Source organism: Rattus norvegicus, chromosome 1 (assembly GCF_036323735.1).
Source record: "Rattus norvegicus strain BN/NHsdMcwi chromosome 1, GRCr8, whole genome shotgun sequence".
NCBI classification, from domain to species: Eukaryota; Metazoa; Chordata; class Mammalia; order Rodentia; family Muridae; genus Rattus; species Rattus norvegicus.
The window spans coordinates 172,034,516-172,051,848 of NC_086019.1; the positions used below are offsets into that span (position 1 = coordinate 172,034,516).

General features: G+C 37.8%; 1 protein-coding gene across 1 annotated transcript; it reads right to left on the reverse strand.

Annotated features, from left to right (window-relative positions):
- Positions 1-15,234: 15,234 nt before the first annotated feature.
- Or5p76 (olfactory receptor family 5 subfamily P member 76) lies at positions 15,235-16,179 on the reverse strand. The gene has a single exon (NM_001000226.1). It carries the CDS (start codon positions 16,177-16,179, stop codon positions 15,235-15,237), a length of 945 nt encoding a protein of 314 aa, NP_001000226.1.
- Between the last annotated feature and the right edge of the window lie 1,154 nt (positions 16,180-17,333).

Below are 17,333 nucleotides of genomic sequence, written 5' to 3' on the forward strand. Positions count from 1 at the left end.
TGGGAGATTTCAACACCCCACTCTCATCAATGGACAGATCATGGAAACAGAAATTAAACAGTGATGTAGACAGACTAAGAGAAGTCATGAGCCAAATGGACTTAACGGATATTTATAGAACATTCTATCCTAAAGCAAAAGGATATACCTTCTTCTCAGCTCCTCATGGTACTTTCTCCAAAATTGACCATATAATTGGTCAAAAAACGGGCCTCAACAGGTACAGAAAGATAGAAATAATCCCATGCGTGCTATCGGACCACCACGGCCTAAAACTGGTCTTCAATAACAATAAGGGAAGAATGCCCACATATACGTGGAAATTGAACAATGCTCTACTCAATGATAACCTGGTCAAGGAAGAAATAAAGAAAGAAATTAAAAACTTTTTAGAATTTAATGAAAATGAAGATACAACATACTCAAACTTATGGGACACAATGAAAGCTGTGCTAAGAGGAAAACTCATAGCGCTGAGTGCCTGCAGAAAGAAACAGGAAAGAGCATATGTCAGCAGCTTGACAGCACACCTAAAAGCTCTAGAACAAAAAGAAGCAAATACACCCAGGAGGAGTAGAAGGCAGGAAATAATCAAACTCAGAGCTGAAATCAACCAAGTAGAAACAAAAAGGACGATAGAAAGAATCAACAGAACCAAAAGTTGGTTCTTTGAGAAAATCAACAAGATAGATAAACCCTTAGCCAGACTAACGAGAGGACACAGAGAGTGTGTCCAAATTAACAAAATCAGAAATGAAAAGGGAGACATAACTACAGATTCGGAGGAAATTCAAAAAATCATCAGATCTTACTATAAAAACCTATATTCAACAAAATTTGAAAATCTTCAGGAAATGGACAATTTCCTAGACAGATACCAGGTATCGAAGTTAAATCAGGAACAGATAAACCAGTTAAACAACCCCATAACTCCTAAGGAAATAGAAGCAGTCATTAAAGGTCTCCCAACCAAAAAGAGCCCAGGTCCAGACGGGTTTAGTGCAGAATTCTATCAAACCTTCATAGAAGACCTCATACCAATATTATCCAAACTATTCCACAAAATTGAAACAGATGGAGCACTACCGAATTCCTTCTACGAAGCCACAATTACTCTTATACCTAAACCACACAAAGACACAACAAAGAAAGAGAACTTCAGACCAATTTCCCTTATGAATATCGACGCAAAAATACTCAATAAAATTCTGGCAAACCGAATTCAAGAGCACATCAAAACAATCATCCACCATGATCAAGTAGGCTTCATCCCAGGCATGCAGGGATGGTTTAATATACGGAAAACCATCAACGTGATCCATTATATAAACAAACTGAAAGAACAGAACCACATGATCATTTCATTAGATGCTGAGAAAGCATTTGACAAAATTCAACACCCCTTCATGATAAAAGTCCTGGAAAGAATAGGAATTCAAGGCCCATACCTAAACATAGTAAAAGCCATATACAGCAAACCAGTTGCTAACATTAAACTAAATGGAGAGAAACTTGAAGCAATCCCACTAAAATCAGGGACTAGACAAGGCTGCCCACTCTCTCCCTACTTATTCAATATAGTTCTTGAAGTTCTAGCCAGAACAATCAGACAACAAAAGGAGATCAAAGGGATACAGATCGGAAAAGAAGAGGTCAAAATATCACTATTTGCAGATGACATGATAGTATATTTAAGTGATCCCAAAAGTTCCACCAGAGAACTACTAAAGCTGATAAACAACTTCAGCAAAGTGGCTGGGTATAAAATTAACTCAAATAAATCAGTTGCCTTCCTCTATACAAAAGAGAAACAAGCCGAGAAAGAAATTAGGGAAACGACACCCTTCATAATAGACCCAAATAATATAAAGTACCTCGGTGTGACTTTAACCAAGCAAGTAAAAGATCTGTACAATAAGAACTTCAAGACACTGAGGAAAGAAATTGAAGAAGACCTCAGAAGATGGAAAGATCTCCCATGCTCATGGATTGGCAGGATTAATATGGTAAAAATGGCCATTTTACCAAAAGCAATCTACAGATTCAATGCAATCCCCATCAAAATACCAATCCAATTCTTCAAAGAGTTAGACAGAACAATTTGCAAATTCATCTGGAATAACAAAAAACCCAGGATAGCTAAAGCTATCCTCAACAATAAAAGGACTTCAGGGGGAATCACTATCCCTGAACTCAAGCAGTATTACAGAGCAATAGTGATAAAAACTGCATGGTATTGGTACAGAGACAGACAGATAGACCAATGGAATAGAATTGAAGACCCAGAAATGAACCCACACACCTATGGGCACTTGATTTTTGACAAAGGAGCCAAAACCATCCAATGGAAAAAAGATAGCATTTTCAGCAAATGGTGCTGGTTCAACTGGAGGGCAACATGTAGAAGAATGCAGATCGATCCATCCTTATCACCCTGTACAAAGCTTAAGTCCAAGTGGATCAAGGACCTCCACATCAAACCAGACACACTCAAACTAATAGAAGAAAAACTAGGGAAGCATCTGGAACACATGGGCACTGGAAAAAATTTCCTGAACAAAACACCAATGGCTTATGCTCTAAGATCAAGAATCGACAAATGGGATCTCATAAAACTGCAAAGCTTCTGTAAGGCAAAGGACACTGTGGTTAGGACAAAACGGCAACCAACAGATTGGGAAAAGATCTTTACCAATCCTACAACAGATAGAGGCCTTATTTCCAAAATATACAAAGAACTCAAGAAGTTAGACCGCAGGGAAACAAATAACCCTATTAAAAAATGGGGTTCAGAGCTAAACAAAGAATTCACAGCTGAGGAATGCCGAATGGCTGAGAAACACCTAAAGAAATGTTCAACATCTTTAGTCATAAGGGAAATGCAAATCAAAACAACCCTGAGATTTCACCTCACACCAGTGCGATTGGCTAAGATCAAAAACTCAGGTGACAGCAGATGCTGGCGAGGATGTGGAGAAAGAGGAACACTCCTCCATTGTTGGTGGGATTGCAGACTGGTAAAACCATTCTGGAAATCAGTCTGGAGGTTCCTCAGAAAATTGGACATTGAACTGCCTGAGGATCCAGCTATACCTCTCTTGGGCATATACCCAAAAGATGCCTCAACATATAAAAGAGACACGTGCTCCACTATGTTCATCGCAGCCTTATTTATAATAGCCAGAAAATGGAAAGAACCCAGATGCCCTTCAACAGAGGAATGGATACAGAAAATGTGGTACATCTACACAATGGAATATTACTCAGCTATCAAAAACAACGAGTTTATGAAATTCGTAGGCAAATGGTTGGAACTGGAAAATATCATCCTGAGTGAGCTAACCCAATCACAGAAAGACATACATGGTATGCACTCACTGATAAGTGGCTATTAGCCCAAATGCTTGAATTACCCTAGATCCCTAGAACAAACGAAACTCAAGACGGATGATCAAAATGTGAATGCTTCACTCCTTCTTTAAATGAGGAAAAAGAATACCCTTGGCAGGGAAGGGAGAGGCAAAGATTAAAACAGAGACTGAAGGAACACCCATTCAGAGCCTGCCCCACATGTGGCCCATACATATACAGCCACCCAATTAGACAAGATGGATGAAGCAAAGAAGTGCAGACCGACAGGAGCCGGATGTAGATCGCTCCTGAGAGACACAGCCAGAATACAGCAAATATAGAGGCGAATGCCAGCAGCAAACCACTGAACTGAGAATAGGTCCCCTATTGAAGGAATCAGAGAAAGAACTGGAAGAGCTTGAAGGGGCTCGAGACCCCAAAAGTACAACAATGCCAAGCAACCAGAGCTTCCAGGGACTAAGCCACTACCTAAAGACTATACATGGACTGACCCTGGACTCTGACCCCATAGGTAGCAATGAATATCCTAGTAAGAGCACCAGTGGAAGGGGAAGCCCTGGGTCCTGCTAAGACTGAACCCCCAGTGAACTAGTCTATGGGGGGAGGGCGGCAATGGGGGGAGGGTTGGGAGGGGAACACCCATAAGGAAGGGGAGGGGGGAGGGGGATGTTTGCCCGGAAACCGGGAAAGGGAATAACACTCGAAATGTATATAAGAAATACTCAAGTTAATAAAAAAAAAAAAAAAAAAAAAAAGAAAACTCAGGTGACAGGAAATGCTGGCGAGGATGTGGAGAAAGAGGAACACTCCTCCATTGTTGGTGGGATTGCAGACTGGTACAACCATTCTGGAAACCAGTCTGGAGGTTCCTCAGAAAATTGGACATTGAACTGCCTGAGGATCCAGCTATACCTCTCTTGGGCATATACCCAAAAGATGCCCCAACATATAAAAAAGACACGTGCTCCACTATGTTCATAGCAGGTTATTTATAATGGCCAGAAGCTGGAAAGAACCCAGATGCCCTTCAACAGAGGAATGGATACAGAAAATGTGGTACATCTACACAATGGAATATTACTCAGCTGTCAAAACAATGCCTTTATGAAATTCATAGGCAAATGGTCAGAACTGGAAAATATCATCCTGAGTAAGGTAACCCAATCACAGAAATACATACATGGTATGCACTCATTGATAAGTGGCTATTAGCCCAAATGCTTGAATTGCCCTAGATGTACAGAACACATGAAACCAAAGACTGATAATCAAAATGTGAATGCTTCACTCCTTCTTTAAAAGGGGAATAAGAATACCCTTGGGAGGGAATAAGGAGGCAAAAATTAAAACAGAGGCAGAAGGAACACCCATGCAGAGCCTGCCCCACATGTGGCCCATACATATACAGCCACCCAATTAGAAAAGATGGATGAAGCAAAGAAGTACAGGCAGGCAAGAGCCAGATGTAGATCTCTCCTGAGAGACACAGCCAGAATACAGAAAATACATATGCGAATGCCAGCAGCAAACCACTGAACTGAGAATGGGACCCCCGTTGAAGGAATTAGAAAGGACTGGAAGAGCTTGAAGGGGCTCGAGACCCCATATGAACAACAATGCCAACCAACCAGAGCTTCCAGGGACTAAGCCACTACCCAATGACTGGGCTCCAACCACATAGGTAGCAATGAATAGCCTACTAAGAACACCAGTGGAAGTGGAATCCTTGGTCCTGCTAAGGCTGAACCCCCAGTGAACGTGATTGTTGGGGGAAGGGCGGTAAAGGGAGGCGAGGATGCGGAGGGAAACACTGATAGAGAAGGGGAGAGGGAGGGATTAGGGGGACTATGGCCTGGAAAGAGAATAACAATCAAAATGTAAATAAGAAATACTCAAGTTAATAAAGAAAAAAAGAAGAAGCAAATACACGCAGGAGTAGTAGAAGGCAGGAAATAATCAAACTCAGAGCTGAAATCAACCAAGTAGAAACAAAAACAGAACCAAAAATTGGTTCTTTGAGAAAATCAACAAGATAGATAAACCCTTAGCCAGATACTGAGAGGACACAGAGAGTATGTCCAAATTAACAAAATCAGAAATTAAAAGGGAGAGATAACTACAGAATCAGAGGAAATTCAAAAAAAAATCATCAGATCCTACTGCAAAAGTCTATATTCAACAAACCGTAAAACTCTGCAGGAAATGGACAATTTCCTAGACAGATACCAGTTACCAAAGTTAAATCAGGAACAGATAAACCAGTTAAACAACCCCATAACTCCTAACAAATAGAAGCAGTCATTAAAGATCTCCCAACAAAACGATCCCAGGTCCAGATGGGTTCAGTGCAGAATTCCATCAGACCTTCATAGACCTCATATCAGTACTACCCAACCTATTCCACAAAATTGAAACAGATAGAGCGCTACCAAATTCCTTCTATGAAGCCACAATTATGCTTATACCTACACCACACAAAGACCCAACAAAGAAAGAGAATGTTAGACCAATTTCCCTTATGAATATCGACGCAAAAATACTCAATAAAATTCTGGCAAACTGAATCCAAGAGTACATCAAAACAATCATCCACCATGATGAAATAGGCTTCATCCCAGGCATGCAGGGATGGTTTAATATACGGAAAACCATCAACGTGATCCATTATATAAACAAAATGAAAGAACAAAACCACATGATCATTTCATTAGATGCTGAGAAAGCATTTGACAAAATTCAACACCTCTTTATGATAAAAGTCCTGGAAAGAATAGGAATTCAAGGCCCATACCTAAACATAGTAAAAGCCATATACAGCAAACCAGTCACTAACATTAATCTAAATGGAGAGAAAATTGAAGCACTAAGTCCCACTAAAATCAGGGACTAGATAAGGCTGCCCACTCTCTCCCTACTTATTCAATATAGTTCTTGAATTTCTAGCCAGAGCAATCAGACAACAAAAGGAGATCAAGTGGATACAGATTGGAAAAGAAGAAGTCAAAATATCACTATTTGCAGATGACATGATAGTATATTTAAGTGATCCCAAAAGCTCTACCAGAGAACTACTAAACTTGATAACAAGCTTCAGCAAAGTGGCAGGGTATAAAATTAACTGAAATAAATCAGTAGCCTTCCTCTACACAAAAGAGAAACAAGCCGAGAAAGAAATTAGGGAAACGACACCCTTCATAATAGTCCCAAATAATATAAAATACCTCAGTGTGACTTTAACCAAGCAAGTAAAAGATCTGTATGAAAAGAACTTCAAGCCTCTGGAGAAAGAAATTGAAGATCTCAGAAGATGGAAAGATCTCCCATGCTCATGGATTGGCAGGATTAATATAGCGGAAGTGACCATGTTACCAAAAGCAATCTACAGATTCAATGCAATCCACATCAAAATACCAATCTAATTCTTCAGAGAGTTAAACAGAACAATTTACAAATTCATCTGGAATAACAAAAAAACCCAGGATAGCTAAAACTATCCTCAACAATAAAAGGACTTCCAGGGGAATCACTATCCCTAAACTCAAGCAGTATTACAGAGCAATAGTGATAAAAACTGCATGGTATTGGTACAGAGACAGACAGATAGACCAATGGAATAGAATTGAAGACCCAGATATGAACCCACACACCTATGGTCACTTGATTTTTGACAAAGGAGCCAAAACCATCCAATGGAAAAAAGATAGCATTTTCAGCAAATGGTGCTGGTTCAACTGGAGGCCAGCATATAGAAGAATGCAGATTGATCCATGCTTATCACCCTGTACAAAGCTAAAGTCCAAGTGGATCAAGGACCTCCACATCAAACCAGATACACTCAAACTAATAGAAGAAAAACTGGGGAAGCAACTCGAACACATGGGCACTGGAGAAAATTTCCTGAACAAAACAACAGTGGCTTATTCTCTAAGATCAAGAATCGACAAATCAGATCCCATAAAACTGCAAAGCTTCTGTAAGGCAAAGTACACTGTTGTTAGGACAAAACAGCAACCAACAGATTTGGAAAAGATCTTTCCTAATCCTACAACAGATAGAGGGCTTATATCCAAAATATACAAAGAACTCAAGAAGTTAGACTGCAGGAAGACAAGTAACCCTATTAAAAAATGGGATTCAGAGCTAAACAAAGAATTCACAGTGAGGAATGCCGAATGGCTGAGAAACACCTAAAGAAATGTTCAACATCTTTAGTCATAAGGGAAATGCAAATTAAAACAACCCTGAGATTTCACCTCATACCAGTGAGAATGGCCAAGATCAAAAACTTAGGTGACAGCAAATGCTGGCAAGGATGTGGAGAAAGAGGAACACTCCTCCATTGTTGGTGGGATTACAGACTGGTGCAACCATTCTGGAAATCAGTCTGGAGGTTCCCCAGAAAACTGGACGTTGAACTACCTGAGGACCCAGATATACCTCTCTTGGGCATATACCCAAATGATGCCCTAACATATAACAAAGACATGTGCTCCACTATGTTCATAGCAGCCTTATTTATAATAGCCAGAACCTGGAATGAACCCAGATGCCCTTCAACAGAGGCAATCTGCAGGCAAATGGATGGAAATAGAACATACCATTCTGTGTGAGGTAACCCAAACCCAGAAAGACACACATGGTATGTACTTACTTATACTTGAATATTGGCCATAAAGTATGAGACAGCATTTGTACAATCCACAATCCCAAAGAACCAAAGTATGAGGAGGGACCAAGAGAGGATGCTTGAATCTCACTCAGAAGGGAAAATAAAATAAACATCAGAGTGGATGGAAAATGGGAACTGGATAGGAGAGGGGATTGCAAGGTGATAGGAGCTGGAAATCAGATATGGAGAGGAGGGTATAGATAGGGAGAGAGATAGAGGAGACAATGGAAACCAGTGAGGATATATCTCTTGGACCGGCTGGAGACTTTTGACAGTGCAGGACCCAGGAATCTATGGAGTTGCCTCTAACTGAAATTCCTACCAGATGGGGATATGGAAACAAAAATGGCTTCCTTCTGTAGCTAAAGTGTAACTTCCAGTGGAGGGAGGGAGATAGCATCCCACTAACAAATTTGTCCTCCCACAAGATTTGCAGGGACAAAGATGAAACAGAGATTGAAGGAATGGGCAACCAATCACTGACCCAACCTGAGATCCAACCCATGTGGGAGAGTACGTCCCTGATGCTGTAAATGATACTCTGCTATAAACATTTAGCAGAACTTAGGGAGTCTTATGGAAGAGAAGGGGAAATACTGAGCAAGCCTGAGGGTTCAAGGACACAACAATAATACTTACAGTCAATTAACCTGGTTGAATAGAACTCCACAAACTAATGAGCATGTGTCAGTTTATCCTAGGCCTTGTAAGTATTTGTTAACATAGTTGTAGCTTCATATACATATGGACCCCCTAATTATTGGAGCGGTGATTATGTCTCACTCTTGCTGATTTTAGATCCCTTACCCTAGCTGGGCTGCCTTGTCTGACATCAGTGAGATAGTTTACCTTAAGTCTGCTGCTGGGACTTAATGTGCCAGGGCAGGTTAGAACACTTGAAGACCTTCTGATTCTTCAAGTAGAAGAGGAGGAGATAATAGTGGGAGTAGCTGGTAAGGAAGGAACATGGAGGAGAAGATGGAGGGGGACTGCAATCCAAATGTAATTTAGGTATAAGCATAATTGTGGTTTCATAGAAGGAATTGGGTAGTGTTCCTTCCCAATTTTGTGTTCTATTTTATGGAATAGTTTGAAGAGTATCAGTATTAGGTCTTCTTTGAAGGTCTGACAGAATTCTGCACTAAGGCCTTTTTTGGTTGGGAGACTTTTAATGAGTGTTTCTATTTTCTTAGAGGTTATGAGACAGTTTATATAGTTTATCTGATTTGAATTTGGTGCCTGGTATCTCTCTAAAAAAATTGTCCATTTCATCCAGATTTTCCAGTTTTGTTGAGTACAGGCTTTTGTAGTAGGTTTTTTGAATTTCCTCTGTTTCTGTTATTATGTCTCCATTTTCATTTCTAATTTTGTTAATTCAGATACTGTCTCTGTGTCCTCTGGTTAGTTTGGCTAAGGGTTTATCTATCTTGTTGATTTTATCAAAGAACCAGCTCCTGGTTTTGTTGATTCTTTGTATAATTTCTTTTGTTCCTACTTGGTTGATTTCAGCCTTCGGTTTGATTATTTCCTGCCATTATTTCCTCTTGGGTTATTTGCTTCTTTTTGTTCTAGAGCTTTTCAGATGTGCTGACAAGCTGCTATCATATGATCTGTCCAGTTTCTTTTTGGAGGCACTCAAAGCTATTAGTTTTCCTCTTTGCATTGCTTTCATTGTGTCCCAAAAGTTTTGGTATGTTGTGCCTTCATCATTTTCATTAAACTCTAAAATGTCTTTAATTTTTTCTTTACTTCTTCCCTGACTAAATTATCACTGAGTAGAGTGTTGCTCAGCTTCCATGTGTATGTGGGATTTCTGTTATTTTTGTTGTTATTGAAGACAAGTCTTAGTCTGTGGTAATGTGATAGAATGGAAGATATTATTTCAGTCTTCTTGTATCTGTTGAGACCTGTTTTGTGAATAATTACATTTTGGAGAAGTTACCATGAGGTACTGAGAAAACGTATATTCTTTTGTTATAGGATAAAATGTTCTATAGATATCTGTTAAATACATTTGATTCATAACTTCTCTTAGTTTCACTGTGTTTTTGTTTAGTTTCTGTTTCCATGACCTGTCCATTGCTGAGAGTGGGGTAGTGAAGTCTCCCATTATTATTGTGTGAGGTGCAATGTGTGCTTTGAGCTTTAGTAAAATTTCTTTTATGAATGTGAGTGCCCTTCCATTTAAAGCATAGGTGTTCAGAATTGAGAGTTGATCTTGGTACATTTTTTCCTTTGATGAGTATGAAATGTCTTATCTTTTTGATAACTTTTGGTTGAAAGTTGATTTTATTTGATATTAGAATGGCTACTCCAGCCTGTTTCTTGAAAAATTGCTTGAAAAATTTTTCCAGGCTTTTATTCTGAGGTAGTGACTGTCTTTGTCACTGAGGTGCATTTTCTGAATGCAGGAAAATTCTGGGCCTTGTTAATGTATCCAATCTGTTAGTCTATATCCTTTTATTGAGGAATTGGGTCCATCGATGTTAAGAAGTTTTAAGGAAAAGGGATTTTTTAATTTTGCTGTGAGAGAGGGAATTATGTTTGTGTGGCTATTTTCTTTTAGATTTAAACAAACTAATGATAAGAACAGAAATGAAAATAAATGATCAGTGTGTTTTGATTCATATTTTGTGATATTGTTCCTGTTGTTGCCAAGCTGTGGGAGTAGTATGCTTGTGCTGTGGAGGATGGATTGTCCCACTTTTGACTTGCTTGCGATAATTTTTTGTTTTCTTTAGTGTGATTATTACCTTTTCCTTGGAGTGTTCCTAGCACCTTCTGTAGAGCTTCACTTGTAGATAGATGTTGATTAAATTTAGTTTTAGCATGGAATGTCTTATTTTCCACTACCAATTGTGAATGACAGTTTTCTGGGTATATTGTATCCTAGGATGGTGGCTGTAATTTTATACAATCTATTTTTAGGTCATCTGTTCAGGTTCTTCTGGCTTTTAGAGTCTTCATTGTGAAATGGAGTGTAAATTGAATAGGTCTGCCTTTATAACTTATTTTGTCTTTTTCCTTGTAATTTTTAATAATATTTTCTCTTTTATATCTTTAGTGTTTTGATTATGATGTGCTAAGTGGTTCTTCTCTTATGTTCCAATTATTTGGTGTTCTATACATTTGGGAAATTTTCTTCTATTATTTTGTTGATAATTTTCTCTGGGTTTCTTCTCCTTCTTTTATGTCTATTCTTAGGTTTGGTCTTTAACTGGTGTCTCAGATTTCCTTGATATTTTATGCTTTGTGGTATTTAGATTTAACCTTTTCTTTTATGGAGGTATCCATTTCTTCCATGTTTCAGGTTCTCTCTTGATCTTTTATAATTTGTTGGAAAGGCTTATGTCTGAGGTTCCTGTTCAAATACTTAAATTATATTTCCTGATTTCGTTTGATTTTGTGTTTCTTTATTAATTTAATTTCTAGTTTTGCATCATGAATTATTTATTCACTTCCTCCTACTGCTTGTTTTTCATAGATTTCTTTAAGGGATATATTCATTTATTTTTAAAGGTACTTTCTCACATACACAAAAATTGTTTTAAGTACTTTGTCATGTGCTTCAGCTAGGTCAAAATTCTCAGAGCTTGTGGTGGTATGGTTGCTGCTCTTTAGTAGAGACATATTTTCCTGACTGTTATTTATTTAGCCATATCACCCAGAAGATATTATATCTTGCCAGCACATTATTTTTCATTTTTGATCACTATTTCCATTTCAAGTATCTCCTACCATTTTATTAAAAATAATGTGTTATGGCCTGTGTTGATTCATATCAATATTGACCAAATGTTACTGGTTTCATTCATTTTACATGTTGCTTTCATTAACTTCCATATTTAGTATTCCTCGGTTCCTTTTGGCTTGTCAATAACTTTATATGTGACTGATGGGAAAACCTGAGTGTGAGCTGTTCATTTATTCAATTTATCCTGAGAAATCACTGGGATTTGACCATATTGAAGACAAGGATATGGCTACAGGTCTGTAGTTGTTATCTGTGCATGGCTTGATACATTTCCTCTTTTCCTGAGAACATGTGTGATATCTACCAATAGTCTGTCTCCCAGGAATAATACTTAATTTTGGATTTTGCCCCACCCATTCCTAAAGAGCTTTAAATGTACAATCCCTGCAGGTAGCATTTTCTTCCTGATTATCAAATCCATACTTTTGAGAGAGATTATTTGCTTGTTAGGTCACCCTCCCTCTCAGCTCACACCTCCTGCCAGTTTTTATGCTTTAGTTTTATTATTCTACAAAAACTATTTTGATATCAAACATAACATTGATTAGTTATTCTAGTTGTGGTCCCCATCTGATTGATTAAAATGACCACTGCTGGTATTGTTGTAACTGAAAACTCAAAAGTAAATCTCATGCACATGAGAATTGAGTTCACACAACTAGCTATACAGAACAAGTAGCCCATCCCTGAATAATTCAATGACATTCTGAAGTCCTTGCATTCACAGTGTGGACTATTTCAAACACACCCTGTCTTAGCACATCAATCCCTATGTTCATTTTTCTTAATTTTGTTGGTGGTGTATTTGTTTTGTTTTGTCTTTTTCACTCACACACTCAATGCAAACTCATAGTTCATATCTCTTACTTTTAATGTTCTTTCTTGGAATCTGATTGTAGAAGATAAGTTCCACCTTGAGTACTTTCAAAAAAACCAGTGGCATAGATTGCTGCCTTACATGTCAGATTACAAAATATAACTCTAAAATACTTCCAAAGACAGACTTTTATTCTGAAACCCTGAAGCAGAGACTGAAAAAGAGAGTGAGTGTGATAACCACTATTATCTGAAGATTGCCTCCACTGAAGTTAATCACAACTTCAAGGAAAAGGCAGCCAAAATTGCATGAGCATGTAGAGCAGGGTATGAGTCTGACCATTAATTCATTCTAAAACTTTCTTCTTCACAATCGCATGGTCAAACTTAGGGAACCCTGTGTGAGGACCAGCACTCTCAATTATCCTGGACCCCTGAGATCTCTTAGACACTGGATCACCAACCAGGCAGCATACACCACCTGAAATGAGGCCTCTAACACATATACAGCAGGGGACTCCGAGGTCTGGGTTCAGTCAGAGAAGATGAACCTAGCCCTCAAGAGACTGGAGGCCACAGGAAGTCAGAGGTCTGGTGGGATGGGTGGGACGGGGACATCCTTGCAGAGACAGGGAGGAGGGGGTCAGGGAGGATGTATGGGATATGGAATGCTCCATGGGTTAACCAGGAGGGGAATAAAATCTGGAGTATAAAAATTAAGTAAGTAAGTAAGTAAGTAAGTAAGTAAGTAAGTAATAAAGAACTTACAAGCTTGACTCTTCTTGGATAGTATTTTGGTTTGTTTTTCTTTGTTCTTGGAAACTCAGGAACCTGTAAATTCCAGCCCAAGATCCCATACTTTGTATCTGGTTAGAATGCTGTATCCCAGGTCAGACCTTGGAAGGAGCATGTAGTTCAGGAATTGAAGGAGGCAGGAGTCAAGAAATAAGGAAAGAAGTTTGGATTTTTCTCAATCTTAGGTTAGACAAGCACTCCCCATCAACCCAACCCCCCAGAGGGTAGTGGTTAATGCAGAGTCCAATAGCTGATCAATGCACATGGGTCATCTGTCCCAATCTCAACCTTACAATCCACAGAGAACTTTACAAAAGCCGAGTTGGAGAGAATGTAAGAGCTACTGGATGCAGAGAAGTACTATAAAATTCTTACCTCTAAATATAACATGGCTATTGTACAATTGATTTTCTTACTTGTACAAGATCAGGCCAATCAACAACCGAGCAAGAATAAAAGAAAATGAGCCTCTATGGCCCCAAGTCAATCAGAGGAGCTACTGATACGTGATGGTTCTTGAGGAACATAACATAAAAATGGAAAAGGTAGCTATGAAATTGAAAGATCAAGGGGTAAATAGAGCGCTTGGATGAAAGCAAAGATAAAATTTAAAATATTTTTAAAATACATGAATTTGAGGAGAAGATGAAGTGGGGTACTCTATGAAGTTAAAGAAAGATGGTAGTGGATGGATATGATCAATAAACATATCAAAAATTATGGAAATTTCAAAATAAAGGAAAATACTGTTAGACAGAGAAATTCACAGATAAATCAGGAATGGATTTCCTACTCTTTGCTGCAGACTCCACAATTAGGTGATGGCCAGGAGCAAACACAACAGATCAGAAGATTTATGAGTCTACAAGGCCCATCCTTATAAATCTTACTTTCTACGATATTTCTAGAAATTTTAGTCTCTTTTTGCTTCTTATCATTCAATAAGATGGACATGTATATTCAGTTTATCTAGATAACAATGTTAAATCAAGCACAGTCTGAATGATTGAAGTCTGCATTATCCAGTTTTCTCATACCACTACAAATAGCTAAAATATTTAACTTATCAAAAGAAAAGTGTTAGTCCTGACGCAAATGTTTGCAAGTCTTAGTTGCTAGTAGGTGGAGTCTATCAATATGGTCTATTTCTAAACCTCAGGGTAAGGCTGTGTAATTGAACAAAGTCATTCAACTCCTGGCCAAGTTGAATGATAGACAAAATTTTGAGTCACTTTTATCTTTTACGACATGCCTCAAGTAAGGAAATTATTGCAAATAGGCTCAATTTTGAAATTTCCCAGTATTCCCCAAGAACATTACAATAGGTAGCAGGCTTTTGCAAATGACATGAGATTTTGGGAAAAATTATTATCCAATCTGAGCAAGGTGCTTGCCTTTAATTTAAGCACTCCAGAGGTAAAGACAAGCAGATCTCTGAGTTCAAGGGCAACCTGTTCTATAGAATAAGTCCCAGGACATCTGGGGCTATTACATAGAGATTCCTGTCTGAAGAAACCTAAGAAAAACAAATAGATCCTGACTATTAAATGCTTAATGATGAACAACTTTATAAAGCATTAATATAAAATCAAAATTATGTTTAGCAATTTCTATTTGTATAATTAGATTTAGTCCCTTAATTTTAGAAACTTAATTTGACTTTATGAAACTTCTAGTTTTTCATACATAATGAAATTAGATCACCCATATTTATTGAAGAGCTTGTCACATGCTTGTCATTAATCTACTTCAGTCAGAACCTTCCCTTTTTCCTTATATCAAAATGACATTTATTACTAAATCAAGTCTTTTTATATAACAGATATCTCTAAGAAAAAGTGTTCTTATCGAACTGTCTCTTCAGAGCACCCTTAATCTCTTTATTTCTGAGGCTATAAATGATAGGGTTCAACATGGGGACCACCACCATGTAGAATACAGACACTACTTTGTTCTGGTCTGTGGAATAGCTTGACTTGGGCATCACATAAATGAATGTGATGGTCCCATAGAAAAGAGTAACTGCAGTGAGGTGGGAGGTACAGGTAGAGAAGGCCTTGTGGCGGCCCTCAGTAGAGTGCATCTTCAGGATGGTTATGAGGATATAGATGTAGGAGACAGCTATCACAAGCACTGTCACCATAATGATGGAGCCAGCTGTGAACGAGGGAACAACTGCAGGGACACTGACATCAGAACAAGATAATTTTACTAATGGGGCAAAATCACAGAAAAAGTGATTGACTCTATTTGGTCCACAAAAGAGAAGAGAAAAGAAGGAAAGTGTGAAGGAGGAAGCATTAAGGAAACCTCCTATATAAGATCCTATAAGCAGCTGGACACAAACTTGTGTGGACATTTTGTTTGAATAAAGCAATGGACTACAGATTGCTATAAACCGATCATAAGCCATGGCAGCCAGAAGGAAACATTCAACTGTCCCAAAGAAAACAGCTGAGCCAAGCTGGATGCCACATCCAAGATAGGAGATGGTGTTTCTCTCCACCAGGAAATTGACAAGCATATTGGGTGTGACAGAAGATGAATAACCTATGTCAGCAAAGGCCAAGTGACTCAGAAAAAAGTACATGGGGTGATGAAGCTGGGAAGAGACTCTGATAAGAAGGATGGTGCTGAAGTTCCCAGACACAGTCACCAGGTAGATGCACAGGATGATGATGAAGAGGATGACTCTAAGAACTGGGTCATCTGTTAGGCCCAATAAAATGAATTCTGTCACTGCAGTGTAGTTCCCATCCTCCAGGAAAGCCATGGAACAGAATGGCTGAGGCTGGATCAAGTCTGGAGATAGTATAGGAAGAATTTATAAGTGGGTAGTTTCAGTTTCTTTAGTGCACAAATAATGCAAATAGATTTAAATATGTCCAAACATCCATACATATTTACGTGCAGGAATGAGTCTACATTTTAAGGTGGTTAGTAATACATCAAAAAAATTTTCCTCACATAATATGCCTTTCTCTTTTCGTGTGATCTTGTTTAGCCAATTGCACATTAAATTGAAATATAAAATATAATGTAGATAAAAATTACAACAATGAATCCTGATTAGGAGAAATGAGCGCATAGATTTATATGAAAGAATTGGACAGCAGCAAATATCTTAAATGCTTCTTAAAATAACAAGTGTAAATATCTAAGATAGTCTAAGAAAAAATCTAAGAAATATGCATAGATACACATAGGTAATTTATGAAATTACATTGCCACATTATTAATAAAATATAATGTTTTCATAAACTATTATTTATATCAGGATTTTAATAACGTTGAGAGGGATCATTTAACTTGCACTTAGCTTATATAACATCCAGGAAAATTAGAATTAGAGGCCGAGGTTCTCTGAAACTATTTACTTCCCAGCAACATAATAATAGATTCATATTTTTGGGTTTTTTCTTTATTTACAGCCCAAGTAATATGTTTAAATAATAATAATTGTAGACTCCTATAAACCAAAAACTATTGGAATGGTTTCTTATAAAACAAAATTTTAAAGATACATTATGAAGAGTTTCCTACATAAATAAATTTATTATTCAAACACCAACTATACAGAAATATTAATTTAACAATAAAATTGTCTATTTCAAATTTTTAGGTATTTTCCTATTTTAAATAAAAATTTTATTTTACCAAGTAATTTGATATATCTATGGAATTACTATAAAAACATAACAGATACTTAACCCAAAACTAAAACAGATTTATTTTCAGAATATACTTTTCTCAGATCATACATGAAAAACGATTCAGCCAAATTTATTATGAAAAGCCAAAGTCCTACCTGAAATGAGAATTCATTCCTCCTTCAGTTTAAAGACCATGTTGTGTGGTTATGTTGTCATATTCTAGTTTTTGTTTCCTTTGGGGATCAATCCCTGAAGATACTAAAGATTCAAATGT

Coding starts and splice junctions, on each gene's coding strand:
- Or5p76 (NM_001000226.1), bottom strand. CDS start 16,179: ATGGCTTTCCTGGAGGATGGGAACTACACTGCAGTGACAGAATTCATT.